A 24,987-nucleotide genomic window follows, 5' to 3' on the forward strand; every position below is an offset into this window, starting at 1 on the left:
TATTGGCTTATTATGCATAAAGGAGGATCTTTATTCCCAAATCCTGACCTCTGCCAGCGTATCTTGCTTCTTGAACCGTTCATATACAATCTCTCGCAGGATTTTCAACTCTTCAAAGGTCTGTTCATCCTCAATTCGCTCCAACTCCTGTTAATTAAAAATAGCACAATACCAAATTACATTAGTCGGAGGCACTTGTGAGGGATAGGGCAAGAAGTATGATTTCTCTAATGCTCCCCTGGATTATTCCTACTTTATTACCAAATACAAAATGAAGTGTTTCATCAACTTGACAAGGTCAAGAATAGCAAAGCAAAAAATCCTAGCAATTCAATTTATAGTTTTTAAAAGACAAAGATCCAGCAAAGCACAAAAGGATCTCTCACCAGCAATGCCATATGCAAAAACAGGACATTCCCACTATTCCTTCAGCAGCACTCAACAGAAACATGTCAGCATGTCACTGCTGGTAACAAGCAGATTGCTCTTCCTCCATTTCTTTGAACACACCAACATGATTCCCCACTATCCAGTCCATAAGAATGATAGACCTCCCCAACATTCATTGTAAATGTGCTGGCCAAGTGTCCCAATATCTCCTATTTACACAATAAACAAACCCACATTCCTAATGGAAGCACAAACTAATCTCTACCCACCACCCTCAGAGCAAGCACTCTGCTTGACATACTAGCCCCATCTCCCCTCCAAACAAACCAATAGGAGCTCCTGGGATCCCCCATGTACACACCCATACATTAACTGCTGTCCCTGAATTTCTAAAATAGTCGTTTGGTAGTAGAGAACTTGAGTATCGCTGAAAAGAGACATGTCTAAGCTTTTCGTCTTGCACTCATCAGGACATTCGCAAGAATACCAGTATAAGGGGTAAACAACAATTTATACTGGTGTGACAAGGGTGTTGATTGGTTGGCAAATGGTGTTGCCATGGAGAATGCACCAGTGATGGTGGCTGACAATTAACTGCCAAGCATTGTTTGAAACTTAAACCAGGCAGCTTGACCCAGATTGGTCAAGGCATTGCCCTGAGGAATGAGTCAGCGAATGGCTGTCACTTATTTTGTTTAGCTGAAACAGGTGCAATGTATGTACATGTTCTTTCTGTCTGCAAAGAACAGGGTCCTGTGTATTAATATATGCAAATGCGCCACACTGCGAGCCTGACAGACAATCTTAAATTGGTTGTCAGCGCAATTCTTAGCACATTGAAGATTATTTAACAAATGTTGTCCAATTGCAGAATCACATCAAATATTGGACACTGTGTTTTGAGTTTTGCAAGCACTGGCTGGTTGGGTACGGTCTGTACCCTGCCCATTGTCAACAGTAGCTGGGACATGCTGTTTGATATGATTCACCAGTCTTTGCGACATCAGGCCTACATACCTAGCATCACACTGGCACTGAAATTCATATACCACATTACTCACTTGTGTGATAGGCAGAACATCTTTTGGGCTTGACGGCAGCATCCTATTAGCGACAAATACCACTCATGTTGCTACTACATAGCAGCAGCGTGAAACAGTTAGCTTCACCTGTTGCTCAAATTTTTGAGATGCCTTGCCCTTCCAGGGTAATCTGAGGTAGACTGGGCACTTTTTCAAGGCCAAAAGTGATGGCCTTAGGCCTGCTCATGGGTTTGCATGATATACAGCGTGAAATTATCTGATCAGGGTAGCCATTATCCTTCAGGATGCCTTTGATGCGCCCTATTTCAGCATCATGCTTGCATGGTGAGCAAATGGCTCAGGCCCTATTTACAAGGTTGCCAATGAGCTCAATCTCATAGCATGTGGAACCTTAAGAATCCCAATGCATATATTGACTGGTGAAGGTAGGTTTGCGGTAGACTGTGGCAGAGAATCCCCTGGCAGATTTCTCAACTAGTACATCAAGGAAGGGGAGTTAATTTGACTGCTCCATTTCAAAGGTGAATTTGAGTGCAGGGTGGAGCCCATTAAGACATGTAAGGAAATTGTTACGTGCAGCTTCAGATTTAAATATTTTTTTGCAAACGTATCATCCATATAATGGAAATATATGAGGGGCGAGAGGTTAGATGTCATTTCATCGAAAACACATTTCTCATGGAACCCAACAAAGATGTTTGCAAGGCCTGGGCCTAGAGGGGTTCCCACGGCAGCACTCTCTTCACATACAGTATAAATTCTTGTTTTCCCCCTAATATTGGTATTCTTGCAAGTGTCCTGATGAGTGTAAGATGAAAAGCCTACACATGTCTCTCTTTTCAACAATACTCAAGTTCCTAAAATATTGGACTTGTTAAAATTAGTGAATAAATGAGTAATTCCCAGTTAAGATTCTATCACCTCATCTTCAAACGAATTCAGGCTTCCTTTCAACTTATGATGGTATTTCTCTGTATACAATACAGCGTCTCTTGCTCGTTGCAATACAAACATCCAGTTTAATCGTCTCCTCTGCTCACGGATCTCAGCAAGATTTGCATTCAAGGCAAAATTCCACCACTCACGTGAACTATTTATAAGGAAAAAAGAATGTATAGAATAGAATTTTCCAACAATATCCAGATCCTTTATTAAGAAATCCTACAGAATGAATTCTACTTATGCATTCATTGTTGATCTCCTGTGACAAGCTACATAAGGAATGGAATTTTGACTTTGGACAATAGTGTAAAACGGACATTATCAGATCTTCAACAGAAATGTTAATCAATTGAGATGTATGGTTGATCTGATATCACCAGTTTTATACTACTCCCCAAAGCAAAATTATACCCCTTCCTCGGAGTCACGGCCAAGTGTAGCTCTCAGATAATGCAGGGTTAGAGAGGAAAGCATGCCAGAATGGACAGATGAAAAGTCATACACACTGTTATTTTATGCTTTAAATTACAATGAACACATTTATAACACAAACTGCCTGTGTAAACATATCATGCTATAGTTACACCCTCTTAACAGTGGTAATACAGCAGAGACAATTTTCACGATAATTGTGGCTATAGGAATTTCTATGGAAAAGAAATGATAGCAAGAACATGCAGACTCGAGATAGAATAGATTGGATTGTAAAAGCTGAATCCTTCAGTGGGATTAAACAGTCAATTCGAAGCAAGTGGCCATTCTGAGTAGCATAGAGCAATGAGATCTATTCAGAAGTGCTGCAGGGAATGTGTGGTACGTTCAGAGGTCAACTACAAGCCAGCTGGCATCAGACACGCCAAGTGTACTTCATGTCTTACATCACTCAAGGCTATCGTGCCGGAAACAGCTGCCAAAATGGGATTCAATTAATAAAAACTGGAATGTAGAAGAATTTCCATAAGTGACTACTTACCACTTGCAATCTTCCAATTAGTGTTCACTATTTTTCTTTTTTTCCCCCCAAGATGCAAAACTCATACTGGAGTACAGTCCCATGGGCACCATTGGCTGTCCAGTATGAGTACTTTTTATGTACGCATCTAGATTAGGTGTCAGAGGGCTATTTGACTTTGGGAGCATCAAAGCCAAGCCCAATCCTGGCATCCACACACTGCAGTAATCGATAGATACCTGTCAGGAACACAAACCCTGAGTGATTCACCCCCACTGGAAACTCTTTCGAGTTATCAACTGTCACAGATTGCAACTCTTTCGAGTACAATCACAGTTCTTGGTAGTCTAAGGCAACAAAGGCCAATTTTAAATACTTAGACTGCTGTCACAGCTGAGGTCAATTAACTCAGCACAGACTAGCTACTGAAACTTGTACCATTGGGTATATGGCTCAGTACTGCAGCAATGTGCTTTTATTCACTGAGCTATCGTAGAAGACTTGTAAGATACAATAATGTTTGTAATTTGCATTTTTACAATGAAGGAGCCTAATGACCCAGATTTTGTGGTTTGCGGCAAATGAATGGTGCCGTCAGTTCATTACACTACACTTGCCCACAGACTTTCAATGAGCTATTTTTCTGCAATCTACAGGGGACCTGGAATATGTGTGAACAGATCAGGCAACTGTGTATCTCCATAGCTAGCCAGGAGAATCCTTACTAAGGCACGGGGTCTAAACTAGGAAGTATCAGCTAAAATAGTTTATCCAATGCTTAGTCATGTATAGAAACTGAAATAAAGAGGGGGCAAGAAAGATGGACTGAAGAGAGAGAAGAAAGAAAGACAGGAAAAAAAAAGTAATGAATAAGAAAACATTTCAAAATCTCCACCTGTAAAAGTTAATTTTCAGTGGCAGAGAGGTTGTTTGGCAGTGATTAAGACTTACCGTGCAGCTAAAACATTACTAATGCTGAAATGGGCAAGCCCTAACCTTTTCTGGCAATTTTACTAGTTATCTATTGCATAAGTACAGCAAATTCACACCCAGTCACATGTTTCAATGTTGAGTCTCTTGGCAAACTACTGGAATATTCTGGCAATAGTACTGAAAACTTGTGCTCCAGGGCTTGCCGTGCCCTTAGCCAGGCTGTTCCAGTGCAGCTACAAGACTGGCATCTACCCGGCTGTGTGGGAAATTGCCCAACTATGTTCTGTACACCAAAAGCAGGGCAAATCCAACCCGGCCAATTACTGCCCCATCAGTCCACTCTCCATCATCAGTAAAGTAATTGGGGGGGGGGGGGGATCAAGTGGTACTTGTTTAGCAGTTATCCTGCTCACTGAAGCCCAGTTTGGATTCCACCAAAGCCACTCAGCTCCTGAACTCATTACAGCCTTCGTTCAAACATGGACAAAAGAGCTGAACTCACGAGGTGAGGTAAGAGTGACTACTCTTGACATCGAGGCAGCTTTTGACAGAGTGCGGCATCAAGGAGCCTTAGCAAAACTGGAGTTAATGGGAATGGGGGGAAAACTCTCCACTGGTTGGAGTCATACCTACCACAAAGGACGGTGGTTGTGGTTGTTGGAGGTCAGTCATCTCAGCTCCAGCACATCACTGCAGGAGTTCCTCAGGGTAATGTCCTCGGCCCAACCATCTTCAGCTGATTCATCAATGACCTTTCTTCCATCATAAGGTCAGAAGTGGGGATGTTCGCTGATGATTGCACAATGTTCAGCACCATTCGTGACTCCTCAGATACGGAAGCAGTCCATGTCCAAATGCAGCAAGACCTGGACAATATACAGGCTTGGCCTGACAAGTGGCAAGTAACATTCACACCACACAAGTGTCAGGCAGTGATCATCTCCAACAAGAGAGAATCCAACCATCGCCCCATGATGTTCAATGGCATTACCATCACAAAATCCCCCACTATCAACATCCTGGGGGTGACCATTGACCAGAAACTGAACTGAACTAGCCACATAAATAGTGTGGCTACAAGAGCAGGTCAGAGGCTAGGAATCGTGCGATGAGTAACTCACCTCCTGACTCCCCAAAGCCTGTCCACAAGACACAAGTCAGGAGTGTGATGGAATACTCCCCACTTGCCTGGATGAGTGCAGCTCCCACAACACTCAAGAAGCTTGACACCATCCAGGACAAAGCAGCCCGCTTGATTGGCACCACATCCACAAACATGCACTCCCTCCACCACCGACGCATAGTAACAGCAGTGTGTACCATCTACAAGATGCACTGCAGGAACTCACCAAGGCTCGCTCCTTAGACTGCACCTTCCAAACCCACGACCACTACCATCTAGAAGGACAAGGGCAGCAGATAGATGGGAACACCACCACCTGGAAGTTCCCCTCCAAGTCACTCACCATCCTGACTTGGAAATACATCACCGTTCCTTCACTGTCACTAGGTCAAAATCCTGGAACTCCCTTCCTTACAGCACTGTGGGTGTACCTACACCACATGGATTGCAGCGGTTCAAGGAGGCAGCTCACCACCACCTTCTCAAGGGGAACTAGGGATGGGCAATAAACGCTGGCCCAGCCAACAAAGCCCACATTCCGTGAATGAATAAAAAAAAAATAGGGAAGTGTCTGGAGCAGGAGTGGGGGAGGGGGGCAACTTGAACAACAACCTCCTGACTGCCATGTTTAATTACATGTGTGCAGTCGTCAGAAGTTGCTGTGCTCTTTACACTTTAAAAGCTGTGAGCGCTGCCACCTCATTGTTATATTTATCACACAATCCAGAGCACTTTTTAAAATTTCATTATACATTTGTGTGATAGCCAAAGATTTGAAAGTGGTGTAATTTACATGTTAATGAAAGGGGTATTTAAATAGGTTTTCAACATCATTACTGCTGTTTTGAGAACAAAATAATTGCAGTATGTCGAAGCATATTGTAACAATTGTAACAAGGCACAACAGAATTCTATAAGCCACAAGAAAAAAGGCTCAACTATCTATTGAAATCACACAGACCTCCACAGTAAATTACAACCTTGAAAACACTTGGGTGTTACAAAAGGCAAGTACATTTCCTACAGTGTTGCTTGCAAGTGGAGAATACATTTAATTGAACAGCTCATGTTTTGTTTTGCATTAATTTTCTTTAACAAGGAGGCAGCATCCAACTAGTCTTGCTCGTGCTGTCAAGCATTAATGCATAGATCACCACTGATGCCATCCTAGGTGAGAAGATCAACATATTTCCTCCCCAGATGAACAAGATCACACATAAGGAGTGGAGTGGTGGAAGCAGTGAAATAAGTCAATTCACTTTACTTACAGAAGTCAAAAGAAATAGTAATCAGAAGGGAGATTTACTTTGATTTAATGGGAACTTTTGGTCTCCATTTTCTTAATTGCAGCTGTCGCTCTTTCCTTTCCATTTCTTTCAGGAATGTCATCAATTGCTGGTACTGTACCTGGGAACAAAAGAGAAGGGTACTAAAATAAGTAATCAGCTAAAAATCCACATACAAAGAGGCAAAAGGAATGTTTGCAAAGACAGGCAACGGAACACCATTCACAATCTACATCCCTCAATTTAAAAAAAAAACATGAAATGTAGATTATCACCATGGCCAGGGTTTAGAATATAAAACTTGTTTTTATGCAGCATCTTTAACATCCCAAAGTCCTCCACATGACTGTTGTTACACAAAATTTGACACCGAGATATTAGGGCAGGTGACCGAAAGTTTGGTCAAAAATGTAGGTTTTGATGAGCCTCTTAAAAGAGAAAAGAGAGGTAGAGAAGTGAAAAGAATTCCGGAGTTTAGGGCCTTGGTAACTGATGGCACAACTGCCAATGGTGGAGTGATTAAAATTGGGGATGCGCAAGACGTCTGAACTAGAGCAGCACATATATCTTGAAGAGTTATAGGGCTGGCAGATGTTACAGAGATAGGGAGGGGCGAGGCCTTGAAAGGATTTGCAAACAAGAATGAGAATTTTAAAACTGAGGCATTGCTTAACTGAGAGCCAGTGTAGGTCAGCAAGCACAGAGATGAAGATGAATGGGACCTGATGCGAGTTAAGTTACAGGGCAGCAAAGTTCTGGATGAGTTTAAGTTTATGGAAGTTGAGAAAGTTGGTGAGGAGCGCATTAGAGGAGTCAAGATAACAAAGGCATGGCTGAGAGTTTTAACAAATGAGCTGAGGCAGGTGCAGAATCGAGCAAATTTAGGCAAGTAGAGGTCGGTGGACTTAGTGATGGTGCTGTTACATTGGAAGAAATTTCTGCTCTTCCAGTACTGGATGTCAGACAAGCATTCTGACAATTTAGAGCCAGTGGAGACGTCAAGAGAGGTGGCGTTGAGTAGAGCTGGGTGTCATCAGTGTATATGCAAAGCAGAAAGCTTACTGTTTTCAGATGAAGTCGCCGAGGGTCAGCATATGGATGACAAATAGGAGGGAGCGAAAGAAATATCCCTGGTTGGGGGGGTGGGTGGTCAGGGGAGCCAGAGGTAACGGTGCAGGAGTGAAAAAAGAAGCCATTGCAGATGATTCTGTCTCCCACTAGATAGTTAAGAATGGGAACCAGGTGGGTGCAGTTCCACCCAGCTGGAAGAGGGAGGAGAGGCATTGGAGGAGGATTGTTTGGTCAACCTTGTCAAAGGTTGCAGACAGGTCAAGAAAGATGAAGAGGGGTTGTTTACCTTCGTCAGTCACATAGGATGTCATTTGTGGCTTTGATAAGAGGCATTTTGGTATTGCAGCAGAGTTGGGAGCCTGATTGGAGGCATTTAAAACATGGCATTCGGGGAAAGGTGGGCACAGTCTAGGGAGGTGGCAAAAAGTCTAGGACCTTGGACAGGAAAGGGGCAGTAGTTTACAAGGACAGAGGGCAGGGTGGGATCAAAGATTGATCTTCAGGTGAAAGGGTGATAAAGGTAGATTTGAAGGGGAGATTGTATGAGGGGAGAGAACCATTAACAACATCAGCTGGCATGAAGGCCATGAATGGAGTTTGGGTAGTCAACAGTTTATTGGAAATAGAGTAGAAGACACGGATCTCGTGGACAAGGTGAGCTTGAAGAGGGCATGAAGAGAGATAGGAGAGAAACTAAAGAAATATGCAAGTTCAGGGTTATGCAATGAGGGGTCCTTACAGGAACTTTGGCCTGGTGGGCAGCTGAGCGGATGATCTCAATCTTAGTGACAAAGAAGTCCATAGATTATCGGACTTAAGTTAAAAGCAAAATACCGCAGATGCTGGAAATCTGAAATAAAAACAGAAAATGCTGGAAAAACTCAAAATTGGTCTGGCAGCATCTGTGCAGAGAGAAACAGTTAGCATTTTGAGTCTGTGTGACTCTTCTCCAGAGCTAAAGAGATGTAGAAATGCGATGGATTTTATACTGTTTAGCAAAATAGAAGGTCAGGAATAGGTGGGAGCTCGGGAGAGATTGACAAAAATGGCATGGACACAAGACAAGAGTGTGTTAATAGCAGTGTCAAAGACTAAAGAAGGTGCTGATAGTGGCATAAAGGTAAGATAGCAGAATGTGTTAATAAAAGGATCAGCGGTCTGTGAAAGCACAACATAGAAACAAGTGATAAATGGCCCTGTAGGGGAAGGGGGCTGGAGAAAATACATTTAAAAAAATTTAAAAATATAAATAAATAATAAAAATGAATAAATAAATAAAATTTAAATTTAAAAAATGAATTAAAAAAGGGGTAAAGATGGAGGATAGGGTTCATGGTCTGAAGTTGTTGAACTCAATGTTAAGTCCGGAAAGCTGTAAAGTGCTTAAATTGGAAGATAAGGTGCTGTTCCTTCAGTTTGCATTGGGCTTCACTGGAACATTGCAGGGGGCCAAGGACAGACATGTGGGCATGAGAGCAAGATGGCGTTGAAATGGCAAGTGACAGGAGGATCTGGGTCACGCTTGCGGACTGAGTGAAGGCGTTCTGCAAAGCAGTCACCCAGTCTGTATTTAGTAACCCAATGTAGAGGAGGCTGCAGTGGGAGCAGCAAATACAGTGGACTTGTTGTAGATGAAGGTGGAAGAGGCAGGGGAGAGGGATTTAAGACAACTATTTACAGTAATGAAAAGAAAATTAGCAACCACTTGAGTTTTAAATACCCTCGCAGGCCCGAATGCACTTTCAACCCAGAGTTATGTCCCAGGCAGAATGGACAGGCAAGCCTTCATGCTGTCAACTCCCTATATGTGCAAACCATCTAGTACCCTGCAAACAAAATTAGTTAACCAACAAAACATAGCTCTGCCAGTACAAATCTGCTCTATCTTACCAGGATGAACGGGCCGGCATACATTTATGCTTTCTCGCTCATGAGGGAGGATGCGTTATGCTAAATGCTTTTTAGTCTCCATCTAACAGTATTAATCCCACTTTGCTCTTAATTTTCATTATCTGGTCCTCCCGAGTTGCAAACATGCCATCCAACATGCATCCTCCTCACTGCATCTGCATCACATCTCACAATTTTATATACGTACCTTCCCAGAGTCTTCAACGTGGAACTCAGGAACTCTGTCTCCCCCTGACTCCCTTTTGCCTTCAATCTACTGTCTTTTTAAAAGCTATGTTTGGCATCACTTAATTGTTACTTCTTGAGCTACCTGGTCTTTTCTCCTACTCTTTCAACTTTGATCCTTCAACCATAACTTCAACCAAAGACTGTGTGTCAAAGATGCTCCGGTTTGTTACACTGTGTCTTTGACAAAGTTTTAAGGACCACATTGTCCCATCTTTCCAGCTGTGAATAACTGTAACAAAGCACAGAAGGTGAACAGATCATCTTGCCCATGAATATTTTAGCCAATGTCGTACAACTTTAAATGCCCCCCTAGTCTCTGAAGTTTGTGATTCACCTGTGATAGTTTTAACGGAATTGTCTTCAGCTTGACATTGCACTCAATGCGTGGAGTGTTCCGGGAGCGCAAGGGTTCTTTGCTTCCATTCCTCTTTAACAGTGCGGAGGCACAGACTGGTTCCAGTATGTACTTGTGGTTTCTGTTTTCCAGGAAACAATCCATTGCTTCCTGGAAAGTCAAAGTGATGTATGAGGTGTAAGTGTATTAGTTCTTTTATTCCAATAAATCACTCAGCCCTAAGTCACAGGAATTCTTATTAAAGTTATGTTTTTACTTAATGGAGGAAGAAAAGTCTCTGTGGCAACTTATCAGTCAAATCACTCATCTATTTTTACAGAAGAAAATATTAGTCCAGTCAAATTCTAAGAATGTCTCTCCCCAATTTTCTTACCTACATGGAATCCCTTGGCAGTCACCAAGAAAGGCAATGAGGGAGCCATCAAACAAGAACCATTCCGATGTAGATTCATTTTGAGGGGACAAGGACAATTAAAAACTGGCCTGAAAGCCATTAGATCCCAGAAACTATACTACCAGTAATGAAATCTGCATTTGAAGCAGTTCTGGCTTGGAGTGATAAAGTTATTTCCCGTGAAGGACATTGAAACATGTTAGCATTCACATCAATATCAACACCCCAATGGCATGGCAGAAAGGGGGGCCTTAATCAAGGAACTCCACCCAAGTCACAACATTTCTGTTTTTGAAATAAACTTCAAACATAATTCCACAGTCATTAATATTTTCTCCCAGAAAATAAGAGTGTACTTTAAATAAAAGAATACTTACCTTGGACTTCACTTCATTTTTAAGGAGATTAAAGTTGCTCAGTATTTAATAAATCATACTTCTAGCCCTGTTAAAAAGTACCTGTATCAAAATTGGATGAGTTTAGAACTACTCTATTTGGGATGTGAACCGCAGCCAAAATAGCCCGTTGGCACCAACTGCTTAGACACAGTGACCAAAAGCGACCACTTGGGTGTGGTAATGGAGAGTGAATAGCTTCTAAACAATATGGGTCAGTATCTTTGGAAGAGGAAAGGAAACTGGAATAAAACAGACACATACGTACCAATACTAATGTCGTGAACTTACGAAGTTACAAGCCTATTATAATACACACTTCATGTTTATCTACCCCTTTAAAGCTGTTACAAATGTTACAACTATAATGCCTTAGTCTAGCATTGGAATATGTTATGGACAGGAGGAATTTAATTTAAACAGTCTGGCTTTCTCCTCTCATCACCTGTCCGTAAATAGAAAGGTGCTTTGATTTTTTATGATTCCCCACTTTATAAGCGGTGACGTACTTCCCAGCCCCTCAATTTTGCTGTGATCTGAGATAGGGTAGACTCAAAGAGGTAGTTTATTCGCACACACTCAAACACGAGGAAGGTCGCAACGTAGCCTCCTTTTTCACTCATACAATAAAAGAGGGGGTTAAAGAAAGATTCACAGGGTAAAGGCTACAGAATAAAGAATTATTGTTTCATGTGAGTCCAGAGTCCAGAATCAAAATCCAAGGATGTATTCCTTCACAGGGGTCAACAGGCTGAAGACTGATGCTGTACAATTCACTTTTCCAATAGAGTTGACTTCCGCGATGGGGTAGGCATATAGAGATGAATTAATCTTGCAGGCTGTGGTACTGAAGTTCAGAAGGCCTGTAGAAACAGTGTAGGTGGGGGCCAGGCACTCACCTGGACTAAGCCCTTGTCATGAGCTGCTGCTTGCTAGATGCAAGTTGGCAGGCTGATTGGCAGTACAGCAAAACAGTGTAACTGGTTCTCCCGGCTTTTGGGGGGGGGGGGGGGGGGGGGAGAAATCATGTGACTCCAACCGCTCCACTTTGCCTTGACAGAGGATGTATATTCCCTTGTCTGTATTCTTGAGATTGTTAATGTTTCAACCATTAAGAATCTGAAAGGAGCTTGCATCATCCTTTGTCCTAGCAGGCTAGTAGTCTCCATTGGCCAGGCCTGGCATAGGAAATGTAGATGATCTTTATATAATTCCCTTTAATTTGGTTTCTGCAGTTAACTGGAACTTAAACATCTCTTCAGAGATAACGAGATGTCAGCTTCTCTGAAACTGCCAGAAAACTGACATGGCTTCAGTCATTTTAAAGTCTTTGTCCAGTTTTCAAAGTTTTAGGAAGTAGCCTTGATGATATATATATATATATATATATATTTCATTAAAATATAGTGAGGTCTTAGCTCCGTTACTGAGTACTTCGTTCATATACCCTAATGTGCATAGGTCCAATGCACAGCTAATTGTGAAAGGTGTTCTCCTGCACAGCCAGCCAAACCGTCCCTGATGATTAATTCAGTGACAGATGATGCAGCCAAATAACTAGCACAGCCTTTACTAGATGTAACATCACACTAGGCAGGATAACAGTATATGGCTGCAAGATTGCTCCAGCAAAGAACTGTTGCTAACACAATGGCCTTCTTCTAAACTGTAGCTTTTAGTGGTTTTGTGACTATATTTAGTCAAAGAGGGAGTTTTACCAGCAGCACCTTTTATAAAGAAAACTAAATTATTGTTTCAAAAATATCTATTCCAATGTTTTTTCCCTCAATTATTTGTTTGTTTGAGAATAGAGGCCAAGCCAAACAGTGTAAAAACTAAATTAATAATCACAAAATTAAAATTACATATGCTGAGATCAGGGCAAATTTCATTCATAATTCAGCCTATCCACACTGTCAGCCTTAACAATTCCTTGAAACCAGTTCTCTTTCTTGTCCCTTTCAATCAACATTTTTTTGTTTTAAAATAAACTAATAAAAATGAACAGGACTGAACCAACAGAATTTTAAAGGCTGGCAAGCCTTGAAAGCTGAATTTTAAAATGGCATGGATGGTGAGAGCCGGATTGAGAGTTGAGCCTCCTTGGCACTCACCTCCCCCCAGCTCAGATTTATTAAAACACCAACTTGTGATGAAGAAACAGGACTGTAGAATGTTTACACCCTGCATTAATAAAACAAATCAAGTCATGATATACTACTCTTAAATGAAACATATTTGCCTAGGGCCTCTGATCTCCATAGGCAAGTTAATAATCTGCCTCTGCTGAAGGTTCACTCTTTAAATAAGGTGTCACAGTGTGCAGTTCAGAGTCTGATTTACTAAACTTTAAGTAAATAAACTTCAAACCTGGAGTTCAGCAGGAGGAATGTCCCCCAGTAACTCACAGTCCACATCCCAGTAAATACTGAAATCCTCAAGCTGTAGTCTCTTCTTCCTTATTGACTTCTCAACCTGAGAGGTAAAAACAAATGATTAAGTAAAGCAGCAGTGTTAATGTTGCAAGAAATCATTTCAGTTATATATAAAAAATTCCTGTTAAATTAACTGCTATTGACTATCCCTTTCCAGTGCTCTCTTACATTACATAGAAATCCTCATTAACTTTTTGCAAAGTGCCAAAAACACTGTGTGCTTGCACAAATGCACGATCTTACTTTTGTGGGGATTTTTGAGCATGCATACTCTGACATGTACTGATTACAACGCTTTGAATAACTGCAAAAGCAAGCAAATTATGATATGGTAGTCCTTTAATATCACAGGTAGTGAAACGAGACTCATTACCCACCAATAACATATAGATAGCTCAAATTTTTGAGGGTAGGGATTTTTGGTGTGTTCCATTATTACATATTCTACAATAGGACATCATCAAGTGCAGCACCGCTTGCATCTGCAATAAATTTGACTCCAGTACTTAATCTGTAAACCAATGTTTCCCAAACGCTTTCTCCACTGGAACCCCATTTCGAGGCTATTAAATTGTCGTAACCCCTCAGAGAGAGGCCTATGAGAGGAAGGGGGTGGGGGAGGAGGTGACCTGAGAGAACTTGGGTGGTGGGGGTGTGATGGGGCCAGCAGGAGGTTTGGGGGGGGGACGGGACCCATGAGCAGGGTGTGGGGGAAGGTTTAATCTTTTTAAATATTTTTAAAAACTTAACTTTTCAGTGGGTTTCTTGCAGCAGGAATCAGGTCGTAAGCACAACCATTTAGGTAATGCCCACCATTAAAAAAAGTGAGGATTTAAAGGGGCCTCACAGCTGTTAACGTTCAGTTGGAGTGCCATGGCAGCCATTGCTGCTGCAGAGCTCGCGACCCAAGAATCTCATCTTGGGAAGCCCTGTTGTAAGCTTTATGGTGCTACTATGGATGCATTCATATCATCATTTCCATTTTAATGCACACACAAAACTACTTTGAGAGTGACACTTTATATTAGGAGTCAGGCCCAACTTTAACAGGAATCCTGCTAATCACTCTGAGCTCAAGCGTAGATGCAGTGCAAATCCAACAGAGAGCAAAACCACAGTTCATAAGTGCTCAAGTAATTTATTGGATCTTTATAAATTTACTTTTCCAATCTGCTTTTCCTACCATAAAAAAAAACTTCCCTTGGAGAGCAGGCCAGGTGTTCTCTGTTTTTCAGCTGATCAGAAAGAACCAGCATGGATTTGAAAAAGGTAAGTCATGCCTGGCAAACCTGACTGAATTTTTTGAAGAGGTGACTAAAGAAAGACAGGAGACAGTCTATGGATGTTCTTTAAGAAGTTCCAGATCTAACAAAGTCCCTCATAAGAGATTAAAATTGAGGCACATGGAATTGAAAGCAAACTATTGACCAATTAGGAAATTGGCTAATCAGCAGCAGTCAGAGTATGGATACTCTTTCGAGTTATCAACAGTCACAGATTGCAACTCTTTTGAGTACAATCACAGTTCTTGGTTTCCGGGAGTGGGACATGAACCCACAGCCCTCTGACTCAAAGGCGAGGGTGCTATGAACTGAGCCACAGCTGACACCAAGTACTCTAATTGTCAGGATTGACTAGTGGTGTCCCCAAGCATGAAGCTCACTGTGATCATGGTTGATGAGAAGAAAGGGCAGGCTTCCAAGAAGGGTGCCAAAAAAGCGCAGAAAAAGTTGCCTACGAAGGGCGGCAAGAAGAGGAAAAGGTCCGAGAGAAAGTTACTCCATCTACATCTACGAAGTGATGAAGCAGGTTCACCCCGACATCAGCATCTCCTCCAAGGCCATGAGCATCATGAACTCGTTCGTGAACGATGTTTTCGAGTGCATTGCGGGTAAGGCTTCCCGCCTGGCCCATTACAACATGCGCAGCACCATCAGCTCCCGGGAGATCCAGACCGCCGTGCACCTGTTGCTGTCCAGGGAACTGGCCAAGCACGCCGTGTCAGAAGGGACAAAGGCGGTGACCAAGTACACCAGCTCCAAGTAAAACTCCACAATGGACCGAAAAAACATTCAAGAATTTGTGTTGGGCTTAACTCTTCATCATATTTATTGATAACTGTGGGATAGAAAACCACATATCCAAGTTTGCTGATGGCACAAGCATTGATGACATTGTAAGTGGTGTGGATGGAAGCACAAAATTATAAAGGTATATTAAAAGATTAAGCAAATGGGCAAAACTGTGGCAAATGGATTTCAATGCATCCAAGTGCAAGGTCACCCACTTTGGGCCTAAAAAGACCAGAACAGAGTATTTTCTAAATGGTATCCTTTATTACAAAAGGGATTGAACATAAAAGTAAGGATGTTATACTTCAGTTGTACAGAGCATTGGTGAGAACACATCTTGAATATTGTGTGCAGTTTTGATCTCCTTATTTAAGGAAGGATGTAAATACATTGGAGGTGGTTCAAAGGAGGTTTACTGGATTGATACCTGGAATGAGTGGGTTGTCTTATGAGGAAAGGTTGGACAGACTGGGCTTGTTTCCACTGGAGTTTAGAAGAGAGAGGGGTGATTTGATTGACATATTCAAGATCTTGAACGGCCTTGACAAGGTGGACTTTGAAAGGATGTTTCCTCTTGTGATTGAGTCAAGAACTCGGGGGGCACTGTTTTAAAATTAGGGGTTGCCCTTTTAGGACAGAGATGAGGAGAAAATTTTTCTCTCAGAGGGTTGTGCAACTTTAGAACTCTCTGCCTCAGAAGGTGGTGGAGGCGGGATCATTGAATATTTTTAAGGCAGAGGTAGATAGATTCTTGTTAGGCAAAGGAATCAAAGGTTATCGGGGTTAGATGGGAATGCAGAAATTCTTATTGAATAGCGGAGCAGGCTTAAGAGGCCGAATGGTCTACACTTGTTCCTGCTTCTTATGTTCTATGTTCTTATGTGAAAAGTTAGAAACAGTGGAGGGCCAAAGGGACTTGGGTCTGTGCACATAAATTATTTAAATGACAGGTACAGGAAATAATCAAAAAGGCTAATGGTCGCTGACCTTTACATCTAAAGAACGAGATACAAAAAGGTAAAAGATATGTCAGGGCTATACAAAGCTCTAGCTAGATCACACCTCAAGTACTATGAGCAGTTCTGGGCACAGTACATTAGGAAGGCTTGAAAGGTGAGCACTGTAATTTACCAGAATAATACCTGGACTTCAAGGGTTAAATTATTAAGAGAGGTTACACAAACTAGTGTTGCATTCCTTGGAATTTATATGATTAAGGGGCTATTTGATCAAAGTTTTCAAGATATTATGGGGAACTGATGGAACACAAACAGAAATTATTTCCATTGGTTGGGGAGTCCAAGATTAGGAGGCATAATCTAAAGAATTAGAGCCAGGTCTTTCAGGATTTCCAACATCTGCAGTATTTTACTTTTGCTTTCAGGAATGAAGTCGGGAAACACTTTTACATGCAAAGGGTGGTAGAAGTTTGGATCTCTCTTGCACAAACAGCAATTAATGCGAAGTCAACTGCTCAGTTTAAATCTGAACCTGATACGTTTTGTTAGCCAAAGGTGTTAATGGGTATGGAGCAAAGGTAGGTATAGGAAGTTAGGTCACAGATCAACTATGAACTCACCAAATAGGGCAACAGCCTTGAGGAGTTAAATGGCCTACTCCTGCCCCAATGTTGACAAAAGATCTAAAGCACTGTGCATTCTTTGAAACTGCTAGCTACCAAGAAAGCTATCTTATTTGGAGCTGATTGCTTCTGTTTAAATCAATGGTCCAGACAGAAGTCTGATGATTACTTAGCGGGTTAGTGGATATGACTTAACACATTAGAATGTGATTGGATCAGATTGGCATAGTGGATAAACAGTGAATTCAATGCTTCTCGCTATTTATCTTAAATTACTCATTTTAGACCAACTTAGAAAAGTAATTCCAATTAACAATTTTCATTAAAACTAGATGGGAAAATTAAACAGGTCATGGCACTATATTTATAGGAGGCAAAACCACGCACATGGTCCACTCGGATTTAACTTCCACCTACGTACAGGGTGGCCTGCACCTTACATGCCTCACTGTATTTGAACTATGTTTAGAACTCTAAACTATGTTTAGAATTCACTGTCACTGGATCAAAATCAAGAAGGTGGCTCATCACTGCATTTTCACGTACAATTAGGGATGGTCAATACATGCTGGCCTTGCAAGGGATGCTCACATCTCATGAACAAATAAAAACATCAACATAAATGCTGCTATTTACCCCCTCAATGTTGAAACCTACCAACTCATCTTCTGCATTCTGCACAGACACACTCTTGATACAGAACCCAAATGCAAATGGATGGTCAGGATTGGTAACCTCATCTTCAAAACGCAAATGGACATTTCGAACCTTCAGCTGGAAGGGGGGAAAAAAACACAGACTCAATGACCATTCTACCTTTCTAAAATCTCACTGCAAATAAGTCCTCCTAGATTTATGTCTGCACACCAGTTTCTGAATGAACTTCAAAAATAATTCATTGCCTGTAAAGCACTTGCGACATCCCAAGGATGTGAACTACACTATATGAAAACAAGTTTTTTCTTGCACTGCAGTCAAAATCAATTCAGATACAAACATGCAATAATCACCTATCATTAAATGGCATAAAAATGCATCACCGATTTATTACATTACTGTGTACAAGTTTAATACTACATTTTCACACAATGAGTGTGAAATAAACTTGAAGTCCACATGGATCAACACAGTTTTAATGGTGATTCCATTGAATGGAATCAGATGCTCAGCTCACAGAAGCAATGGCAAACATTAATCAGCTCAGTATGCCCAGCAACCTCGACTCAACCCAAAACTTCAGGTTCCAATATTATTACTAACATTTAGAAGGTTCCCATCTTCTATCTCAATTTTTCCCATCCATTTCTAAAGGTACTATTTCTAGGGTACAATTTGACAGGCACAAGCCACTTCCAGTAACACATCCAAGTAGCCATTCTTCAGATTAACTTAAATGGGGAATGTCAAATAATTGACCATGGATGATATTTTTAACCATATGAGCTACTTCCCAATACTCTTTGTTTGAGTTCACTGTAAAAGTTCACAAGCAAGCCCGCACTTCTTATGAACTAAAACCTGATTTTATATACAAAATATCTAGAACAGAGAGTCACAGATGAACAATGAACCCTTATTATTGTGGTAAACATCTAAAATAATAAGGAATGCTACACCATACTGACAGACTATAACACTTAAGTTAGAAACAATAAACCATTTATTGTCATAGATAAGTTACACAGAAGCAAAAAAGAAATCAGAAAATTAGACATAATTACCTTTCACAGATACATTAATATGCATATTGTTTCACAAATAGTTTCATGATCTTTAGAGACATTTTATTATAATTTGCTAACTGTGGTTATATGGTGCACATGGGCTTAGAGGACCAAGTTCCAGCCCAATGCTGTGATCTAGAAAATTGTATAATATTTGAGCTAGTGAACTGGCAAATTGCTACAGTATATATATATCTGGTTGGACTGACAATCAAGGCAGACATTAAAAACATTTCTCTAAAACACATGATCGTAAGTATATTCTTACAAAGTTCAGACAAAGCTAAATTTTCTCAGCGAACAATAGCCTTTCTGGTGGGACAATCATTACAGTTAAGAGCTCTGATACTTTCTTGCAATGGCAAACTCACATTGAAGAAATTATCAAACCATTTTGTGCTGACAGAGGACTATTTACAGACAGTCAAGCAAAAAGAGATGTAATACCTCCTTAAATTCCTTTTTAAAGTCACACCTGAACTCGACAGGCTTCTGTATTCCTCACTGCCCCCTACACAAATACAGAGTTCTCTTCAAAGTGCTGAAGAAAGTCCAGTTTAAAATTGTTTAAACTACTTGACATAAATTCTTAAAAATATAAAATATATATAGTTTATTTTGAATTGATCCTGATCTGTATCATTGGCAGCTTGGCCAAGCTCAATCATATTCACACAAAAAAGCCACACATAAAAATACATCTAAGCACACAAGCTATTGGGTAACGATTAGAAGCAGAAACACAAGTTAGGTGAAGCTAATTACAATACTCGACTTTCAGTTCGGCCGAGATGAAATAACTCCACACAGACCACAATCTGACCTGGGCTATGCCTCCGGGCAAACCAGACAACTAGTAGGATTCTAAATTTAATAGACGCGTTTAACTCATACATATTAATAAGAAACAACATCCTTCACATTAAAAATGCTGAGATACAATATTTCAGAATTAAATCAGATTTTCAAAAGTCACAGCAGCAAAATCAGTGTTCTGAAAACAAATGTTTTACCTTGGTTATGTCTTTATATAAGTGAAGAACATTTAAATTACCATTTTTCCAACTCACCTCCACATTTTCCACAATTCTGGTTAACATGGAAGCAGTAGCCGAGTACCAGTAGGATCCCCCTTTCTGCTGCTGGTTACTCTGAAATAAAATTCAATCTAGATTCTAAATAACTATTGAGTAGAAAACCAAAACAAACCTTTTTAGTGCCCACAAGGAAGGTTGAGAAAGAAGTACACTATACACAGCATAGCATCAATATTAATTGAAATTTCATCCCAGGAGGTCACTGGTTCTATTATATCTGTGCAAGTGTCGCTCCACATTGGAGGACTTTACTCTAAAGCTATCTCCTTGCTCTTTCCCCAAACCTTTTAATAGTTTTCCTGAAGCATCTATCTAATTCCCTCTTAAATTATAAACTTCCATAGCTATTTGTGATAGTGCGTTTCAGAGTATAATAACTTACTTCAAATTGTCTGACCACTCCCTGTATGTTTGCAATAATAATCCTTATTTTGTGCTTCCTTTTTACCAATTCACAACCAGTAAAAATAATGTTTCAAGATTTACTGTCTCAAATCCTTTTAATCTCTATTTGATCATTCCTTAAATGTCTTGGCTTCAATGAAGTTAGACCTGGTTTGTCAAATCTTGATCATAATATATCCTTTTCTCATATGTATATATAATAGACATTGATATAGAATGCTAAAACCAATGCATGCAATTTTCGTATTTTATTAATTTAAATTACATGATTCCACTAGAATTTAACAAAGTAATATCTACATGATTATTAGGATTTATGATTACAGATTTTAAAGAAATAATTATGGTTCTTTTTTGCTTTTTAATTTATGCACAAAGACTTTGAAGTTTGGCTGTGTGGTGCGGACTCTTAACATACTTGTAAAAGTTCTCAAGTGTGCGATCTTACCAGAGGCATAACCCATCTGAATAGGCTGATTCCTCCATTATAATATTGAACTATACATTCATGCTTACAATATCTTCACCCCATGTAATTTTGAGAGCAAAGTCTCACCAAAATTTACAGCAATTTGAATGTCATAAAGCCCATGGCATAAAAGGGAAGTGGCTGCATAGGAATGAAATAGGCTAAGAGACAAAAAGCAGAGAATAGTGGTGAATGGTTATTTTTCAGTTCGAAGGGTTGTATATAGTGGTGTTCCTCAGGGTCAGTATTAAGTGACTTGAACTTGAGAATATGGGGCATAATTGCAAAGTTTGTGGATCGTACAAAGTGTAGTAAGCAATGAGGGGAATGATGAAAAATCTTCATCAGGGCATAAACGCACTAGTGAAATAGGCAAGCACATGGTAGGTGAAATTTAATTTCCAGAGGTGTGAAGTGATACATTTTGGTAGGAAGAATGAGGTACGGCAATATTAAACTAAATGCTACAATTTAAAAAGAGGTGCAGAAAGGGAAAGACATGGAGGGTATGTACATGTATTTTTGAAGGTGCAGGACAAGTTGAGAAGGCTGTTAAAAAAACATACAGGAGTTTTGCATAACTAATAGTGCAATAGAATACAAAATCAAGATCGTATGATTCTTCTTCAGAGCTAAAGAGAAGTAGAAATGTGATAGGTTTTATACTGTTTAAGTGGGGGTGGAGCAAGATAGAAGGTCAGGGATAGGTGGGAGCTAAGGGGACATTGACAAATATGCCATGGACACAAGGCAAAGGGAGTGTTAATAATGGTAGTGGTAAAGGCTAAAAGGAGGTGCTGATAGTGGCATAAAGGTAAGAGCAGAATGTGTTAATAGCAGAACAAGGGTCGGCGCTCTGTGAAAGCATAACATAGAATCCAGTGACAGATGGCCCTGTGGATCGGGTGGCCGGGGGGGGGAGGGTATAAAAAAATGAATAACTAAATAAAAAAATTAATTAAAAATTTAAATTTAAATTAAAGAGTAAACAATTGGATTAAAAAAGAGGTAAAGATGGAGAGGAAAGTTCATGGTCTGAAGTTGTTGAACTCAATTTTAAGTCCGGAAGGTTGTAAAGTGCCTAAATTGGAAGATGAGGTGCCGTTCCTCCAGTTTGCGTTGGGCTTCACTGGAACACTGCAGCAGGCCAAGGACAGACATGAGAGCATGATGTTTCGTTGAAATGGCAAGCGATAGGAAGGTCTGGGTCACGCTTGCGGACTGAGTGAAGGTGTTCTGCAAAGCAGTCACCCAGTCTGCGTTTAGTCTCCCCAATGTCGAGATGACCACATTGGGAGCAACGAATACAGTCGATCAAATTGAAGGAGGTGTAAGTGAAGTGCTGCTTCACTTGAAATGTATTTGGGGCCTTGGACAGTGAGGGGGGAGGAGGTAAAGGGGCAGGTGTTGCAACTTCTGCGATTGCATGGGCAGGTTCCATGGGAAGGGGGATGAGGAGTTAGGGATGATGGAGGAGTGGGCCAAGTGTCACGGAGGGAATGGTCCCTTCGGAATGCTGGCGGGGGAGGGGGACGGGAAGATGTGTTTGGCGGTGGCATCATGCTGGAGTTGGCGGAAATGGCAGAGTATGAACCTTTGAATGTGGAGGCTGGTGGGGTGAAAAGTGAGGACAAGGGGGGCCCTATCGTGGTTCTGAGGGGGAGGGGAAGGGGTGAGGGCAAAGGTGCCGGAAATGGGTCGGACATGGCTGAGGGCCCTTTCAACCACAGTGGGGGAAACCTTGGTTAAGGAAAAAGGAAGACATATCAGAAACCCCGTTTTGGAAGGTGGCATCATCTGAACAGATACGGCGGAGGTGGAGGAACTGAGAGAACGGAATGGAGTTCTTATAGGAAACAGGGTGTGAGGAGCTGTAGTCGAGGTAGCTGTGGGAGTCGCTGGTGCGCTTGTAATCAATATTGGTAGACAGTCTATCACCAGAAATGGAGATAGAGACATCAAGGCAGGGAAGGGAAGTGTTGGAGATGGACCACGTGAAGGTGAGACAGAGTGGAAATTGGAAGCAAAATCGATCAATTTTTCCAGGTCCAGATGAGAGCATGAAGAGACACCGATACAGTCATCGATGTAATGAAAAAAAAGTTGTGGGAGGGGGTCTGAGTAGGACTGGAACAAGAAATGTTCCACATACCCCACAAAAAGACAGGCATAACTGAAGCCCATGCAGGTACCCATAGCCACATCTTTTATTTGGAGGAAGTGAGACAAGTTAAAGGAGAAATTGTTCAGTGAGAGAACAAGTTCAGCCAGATGGAGGAGAGTGGTAGTGGATGGGGATTGTTCAGGCTGCTGTTCAAGGAAGAAGTGGAGAGCCCTCAGGCCATCCTGGTGGAGGTTGGAGGTGTAGAGGGATTGGACGTCCATGGTGAAGAGGCGGCAGTTAGCGTCAGGGAACTGGAAATTGTTGATATGATGTAGGGCATCAGAAGAATTGCGGATGTAGGTGGGAAAAGACTGGACAATGGGAGAGAGAACGGAGTCAAGATCGGAAGAAATTAGTTCCGTAGGGCAGGAACAGGCTGACAAGATGGGTCTACCGGGACAGCCCTGTTTGTGGATTTTGGGAAGGAGGTAGAAGTGGACTGTGTGGGGTTGGGAGACTATGAGGTTGGAAGCTTTGGAGGGAAGGTCTCCAGAGGAGTTGAGGTCAGTGACAATCCTGGAAACAATGGCTTGAGGTTCGGCAGTAGGGTCATGGTCTAGAGGGAGGTAGGGAGAAGTGTCTGAAAGTTGGTGCTCAGCCTCTACAAGGTAGAGGTCAATGCACAAGACAACAACAGCACTGCCCTTGTCAGCAGGTTTGATAACAAAGTCAGGGTTGGACCCAAGAGAACAGAGTGCAGCAAATTCAGAAGGAGGCTCAGAAGAAGGGCCATACAGACTCGTAATGTTAACCCTGTTTCTCTCTCCACAGATGCTGTCAGACCTGCTGAGCTTTTCCAGCATTTTCTGTTTTCATTTCAGAAGGAGACAGGTTGGATTGGGCGAGAGAAGCAGCAAGATTAAGACAGTTGATGTCATGCCATCAGTTCTCAGTGAAAAGATCAAGAACAGGTAAGAGGCCAGAGGGAGGGGACCAGGTAGAGGGAGAATACTGGAGATAGGTGAAAGGATCCGGTGAACGATGGGAGGAGTCCTGCCCAAAGAAGTGAGCATGGATACAGAAAAAGAGCTCAGCATTGTGCAGAGCACAAATTTCATTGAGGTGAGGGCGTAAGGGGATGAAACTGACTCCTTTGCTGAGTACAGAACATTCAGCATCAGAGAGGGGAAGGTAGAGGATATGGTGAATACACGGCAAGAGATGGGATTAGAAGGAGGGATGGGGTCAGAGGGACTGAAAGGGGTGGAGGGTCCCGGATGGGCGTTGGTATCAAAAAGTTTTCATTAAAACCTACTACTGTGATGCTTGTTATATTTGATGTACCATTTTAGGCTTTTATTTATTCTTTCACAGGGTGTAGGTGTCACTGGCTAGAATGGGAAATTCACCAGAATAATCCAATAACCTTTGCTTCCTCAAAAGGATTTGTAAAGCAAAAATCAAAGCTAAGAAAAAGAATTGAGATCAACAGTGCAATATTAACTTCCATACCAATGTTAAAGCCACATCAAGCAGTCAAAGTTTTAACAAGCCAAAGTTTAATTTAGGCTTCATGTGGAAATTCATCAGCCTTAGCAGAGGCCTTCACAGAAAAATATCTCGTCATATTGCAGCTCACGTCAAGTGTTTTAAATTACACCTATCTGACACCAACCTTCCATTTAGCCTCCAGAGCATCCAGCAGCGCACACTTCCTCTTTCTGTCCAGTGAACGCTCTGTTTCTTCATCAAACTCAGACTGTTTAATCGGCGCACCGATCAGATGGAGTCCAGAGATGGATATTACCCACGGTTCCACGTGAGGCCGGTAGAATGGGATCTGCAATGTTATCTTCCCAATAAAACCTGAAAAATTGTGTATATGCTTTACTTATGGAACTTGCTTTTTTATTCATTCTTGGTGTGTGGACGTTGCTTGCAAAGCCAGGATCTATCTTCAACTATAAAATCCCAAAGCTGGATCTAGGCAAACCTTTAATAAATAACTTTAGCACGCGTTCATCTTCAGCTTTTTCAGAGGGCAGCAGGGAAGCACTAAGAGTTTTCCCAACCACT

The 24,987-nt window shown here is 41.4% G+C and overlaps 1 protein-coding gene across 1 annotated transcript in view; it reads right to left on the minus strand.

The window, feature by feature from the left end:
* The window catches only part of vps13d (vacuolar protein sorting 13 homolog D), a 280,943-nt gene that overhangs the window by 247,120 nt on the left and 8,836 nt on the right, over positions 1-24,987 (minus strand). The window contains exons 3-10 of the mRNA XM_078558176.1: positions 24,587-24,777; positions 19,907-19,987; positions 17,770-17,886; positions 13,394-13,498; positions 10,214-10,384; positions 6,690-6,790; positions 2,355-2,523; positions 49-147 (exon numbers count right to left, since the gene is read on the minus strand). Coding sequence (XP_078414302.1) covers positions 49-147; positions 2,355-2,523; positions 6,690-6,790; positions 10,214-10,384; positions 13,394-13,498; positions 17,770-17,886; positions 19,907-19,987; positions 24,587-24,777 — 1,034 coding nt within the window. The remainder of the gene's footprint in view (positions 1-48; positions 148-2,354; positions 2,524-6,689; positions 6,791-10,213; positions 10,385-13,393; positions 13,499-17,769; positions 17,887-19,906; positions 19,988-24,586; positions 24,778-24,987) is intronic.

The sequence above is a fragment of the Cetorhinus maximus genome, chromosome 15 (assembly GCF_964194155.1).
Source record: "Cetorhinus maximus chromosome 15, sCetMax3.hap1.1, whole genome shotgun sequence".
Classification (NCBI taxonomy): domain Eukaryota; kingdom Metazoa; phylum Chordata; class Chondrichthyes; order Lamniformes; family Cetorhinidae; genus Cetorhinus; species Cetorhinus maximus.